Source organism: Molossus molossus, unplaced genomic scaffold (genome assembly GCF_014108415.1).
Source record: "Molossus molossus isolate mMolMol1 unplaced genomic scaffold, mMolMol1.p scaffold_m16_p_3, whole genome shotgun sequence".
In the NCBI taxonomy this organism is placed as follows: domain Eukaryota; kingdom Metazoa; phylum Chordata; class Mammalia; order Chiroptera; family Molossidae; genus Molossus; species Molossus molossus.
The window spans coordinates 108360410-108364289 of NW_023425366.1; the positions used below are offsets into that span (position 1 = coordinate 108360410).

At 44.5% G+C, this 3880-nt stretch overlaps 1 protein-coding gene across 3 annotated transcripts in view; it reads left to right on the plus strand.

The window, feature by feature from the left end:
- Positions 1-3880, plus strand: part of PDXDC1 (pyridoxal dependent decarboxylase domain containing 1) — a 63635-nt gene that overhangs the window by 46839 nt on the left and 12916 nt on the right. For 2 of the 3 annotated variants that reach the window (XM_036279513.1, XM_036279512.1), the window contains exons 15-16: positions 199-287; positions 1550-1655. In XM_036279513.1, coding sequence (XP_036135406.1) covers positions 199-287; positions 1550-1655 — 195 coding nt within the window. Of the gene's footprint in view, positions 1-198; positions 288-1518; positions 1656-3880 lie in introns of all 3 variants that reach the window. The other variant, XM_036279514.1, reaches the window with a different exon arrangement.

Sequence of the window (3880 nt, forward strand, 5' to 3'; positions counted from 1 at the left end):
ATATAGGCTGATAGTTCATTTCATGTATATACCACATTTTGTGCATCTATTCATATAAGATATACATTTGATTTCTGTAGTATTTGAGACTGTTTTAGGGGGTTAATGTTAGGAGCTAAATGAAGTGGTTGGGAAGGGTGCCTTATTTAGTTTGCTGTGTTTCTGAGAGGTGAATCCCATTCTCTGTTTTGGTATCAGATCCAGTGTGTAAAGCTGTCCCAGCACCCAACATGGCACCTTCAGCAGTCGGCCGGGAGAGACACTCCTGTGATGCACTGAATCGCTGGGTAAGAATGGCAGGCGTGTGCTTCCTTCTGTGTCCCAGGTGGTTGGGATAACATGTGGTCATGTCTGGGAAAAGAGACCCAGGGGACAGAGCCTTCTATGAAGGCACTGGGCTTTGTTCTGGGGTTCTGTTCCTAATCGAATCACTGCCTCACATACTGCGTGATTTCTGGCAAGTCCTCCCAGCATATTCCCTCAGTTCCCCCACACGCCCATTTTTTTGCTTTCAAACAACATGCACAATGTGAACTGCAGTGCAGCTGCTTTGGGGTTCTAGTGAGGGAGGGTCTGTGGTGATATCAGAAGGCACATGAGCAGAGGCCCCTGAACATCGCTGGCAGTTTGCCAATATGAATCGAAGGCGTTGTGCTTTAGCTGCCTTTTGACACTGTAATTGTACCTCCAGGGATCTTAGTCTAAAGAATGTTCTAAACAATATAAAGAATTTTAGCACACTAGTATCAATCCTAGCAAAACACTGGACATGCCCAACCTAGGAGGTTTGGTGATTTAATAATGGTACATCCATGCAGTGATGTTCAAAGGAGCCAGATTAAACCATGTAGCTGGCTGTTTATGGAAAAAAGGAAATAGTCATGAGTTAAATCAGCGGTTCTCAACCTGTGGGTTGTGACCTTTTTGGGGGTCGAACGACCCTTTCACAGGGGTTGCCTAAGACCATCAGAAAACACATATTTCCGATGGCGATTCATAACAGGAGCAAAATTACAGTTATGAAGTAGCAACAAAAATAATTTTATGGTTGGAGGTCACCACAACCTGAGGAACTGTATTAAAGCATCACGGCATTAGGAAGGCTGAGAACCACTGAGTTAAATGAAAAAATGCAGGTTACTGCACAGTGTATATAGACTGTCCTGTTTTATGACAATAACAACAAAGCCCACACACAGACACAAAGAAAAACAAGGTGGTTATGCCACATGCAACAGTGGGTGTTTCTCAGTGGTGTATTGTGGGTAATTTTTATTTTATTCCTTTGGTTTACTTTTATTTCCTAGATTTTTCTACAATGAACTTAGTTGTGGGTTTTTTGTTTTTTTTTTTAATTAAATTAAGAATAGATGTAAAATTTACTGTGTTTAAAAATGAATTGCCATAGTATTCAAAGAGAATCAAAAGATGAAAGGAAATCAGCCCCCCAGGAGCTTCAGGGTTCTGGGGCTGAATGGATGAGGGCAGGTCTGAAGACACTTGATTCCCTCCTTTCAGGGGCGAGTTCATTCTACACTTTTTCCTACAGCTGGGAGAACAGCTGAAACAGCTGGTCCCTGCGAGTGGCCTCACTGTCATGGATCTGGAAGCGGAGGGCGTGTGCGTGAGATTCAGCCCTTTGATGACAGCAGCAGGTAACTGTCTCCGTGGACTGCCCCCACTTTTGTTCTGGGGAGCAACAGTGATATGTCTATGAAAGTTCAGGCTGTGGGGCTGATAGCCTTCCCTTGTGGTATTCTGCTCTCTTTGGAGAGGCTTTTTCTTTTGGGTTAAGTTTCGGTAGATTAGCCTTCTAGTATAATTTCTCAGAAACAGACTTCTGAAGTCACGTGAACTCCTTCTATGTATTGATGTCTTTTGACCCTTTTCTGTCTAATGGTTCTCAGTGCAGACCGCACATTAGAATCATCTGTGAAGCATTGAAAATTCCCAGCGACTGAGCCTCACCTATAGAGTTTCTGATTTACGTGGTGTAGAATGGAGCCTAAGCATCTTATCTTTAAAAGTTCCCTTGGTGATTCACATAGGCCAGCAAAGGTTGAGGGCCACTTTTAGTCGCTTAAGAAAGCACTGTATCCCTGGCCAGTGTGGTTAGAGCGTTGGCACATGCACCTATGGGTCACAGGTTTGATTCCCCGTCAAGGGCTCATACCTGGGCTACAGGTTCTGTCTCTGGCTTCAATCAAGGTGTGTGCAGGAGGCAACCAATAGATGTCTCTCTCTCACATCTATATTTCTCTCTCTCTCTCTCTCTCTCTCTCTCTCTCTCTCTCTCTCTCTCTCTCCGTCCTTCCCTCTCTTCCACTCTTTCTAAAAATAATGGAAAAAATATCCTCGAGTGAGGATTAACAAAGAAACAAAAATTAGAAAGCAGTACAGCTGAAAGTACATGCACTTTGATTACCAATCCTGGGTATTTGTCCCTCCCTTGACCACATCATACCTGTGGGGAGGGACCTTGAGCAAGCTTCTTATCTCCACACCTGTTCCCCACTACCTTATGGTAATGGTACAAAGATTAAAATGAGACCATGTAGCCCTGGCCGGTTTGGCTCAGTGGTTAGAGCGTTGGCCTGCGGTCCGGAGAGTCCCAGGTTTGGTTCCCGCTAAGAGAATGTACCTCGGTTGCAGTTTGTCCCCGGCCCTGGTTGGTCATGCGGGTGGCAGCCACTCAATGTGTCCCTTTCACATCGATGTTTCTCTCTCTCTCTCTCTTCCTCTCTCTCCCTCCCATTCTATCTGTACAAAAAATGGAAAAATGTCCTCAGGTGAGGATGAAAAAAAAATAAAAAAAATGAGACCATGTATATGAAATACCTTAGGTAGTGCTTAGCATATTATGGTAGGCACTTAAAAATAAACTGAAGCAGCCAGACCAGTGTGGCTCAGTGGTGGAGCATCAACCCATGCACCAAGGTCAGTGGTTTGATTCCTGATTAGGGCACATGCCCGAGTTTCAGCCTCAATCCCCAGCAGGAGGCAGCTGATTGATGTTTCTCTCGCATCAGTATTTTTTCTCTCTCTCTCTCTCTCTCTCTCTCCCCCTCTCCTTTCCTCTCTAAAATCAGTAAAAGCATATTTTTTTTTTTTTTTATCCTCACCCGAGGATATTTTTCCATTTTTTGTACAGATAGAGTGGGAGGGAGAGAGAGGAAGGGAGAGAGAGAGAGAAACATCGACGTGAAGGGACACATCGAGTGGCTGCCACCCGCACGACCAACCAGGGCCGGGGACAAACTGCAACCGAAGTATGTGCCCTTAGCGGGAACCGAACCCGGGTCTCTCCGGACCGCAGGCCGACGCTTTAACCGCTGAGCCAAACTGGCCAGGGCAGTAAAAGTATATTTTAAAAATATAAGCAGAAGCCCTGGCCTGTTTGGCTCAGCTGTTGGGGCATTGGCCCACAGGCTGAAGGGTCTTCAGTTCAAATCCTGGTCAAGGGTATATACCTCGGTTGCAGGTTCTATCCCCACTCTGGTCAGGGTCATGTGGGAGGCAACCAATCGATGTGTCTCTTACATCAATGTCTCTTTCCCTCACCCTCTCACCCTCTCTCCCGCTCTCTGTCTCCTTGTCTCCCTCTCTACCTTCCATTCTATCAAAAAAAATCAATGGTGAGAATTAACAAAAAAACAAAAAACCTTAGGTGAGAATTAACAAAAAAATAAAATAAGCAGAAAAAAGATGTATTGGGGGTGAGGAGGACTGGAAGAGATAAACCAAAGAACTGATATGCATGTACGCATAACAAATGGACACAGACAACAGTGGAGTGTCAATGGCGAGGGGAGTACATCTGTAATACTTTCAACAATAAAGATAAATTTTCAAAAAAGATGTATTAAAATTTTTTGTTCTT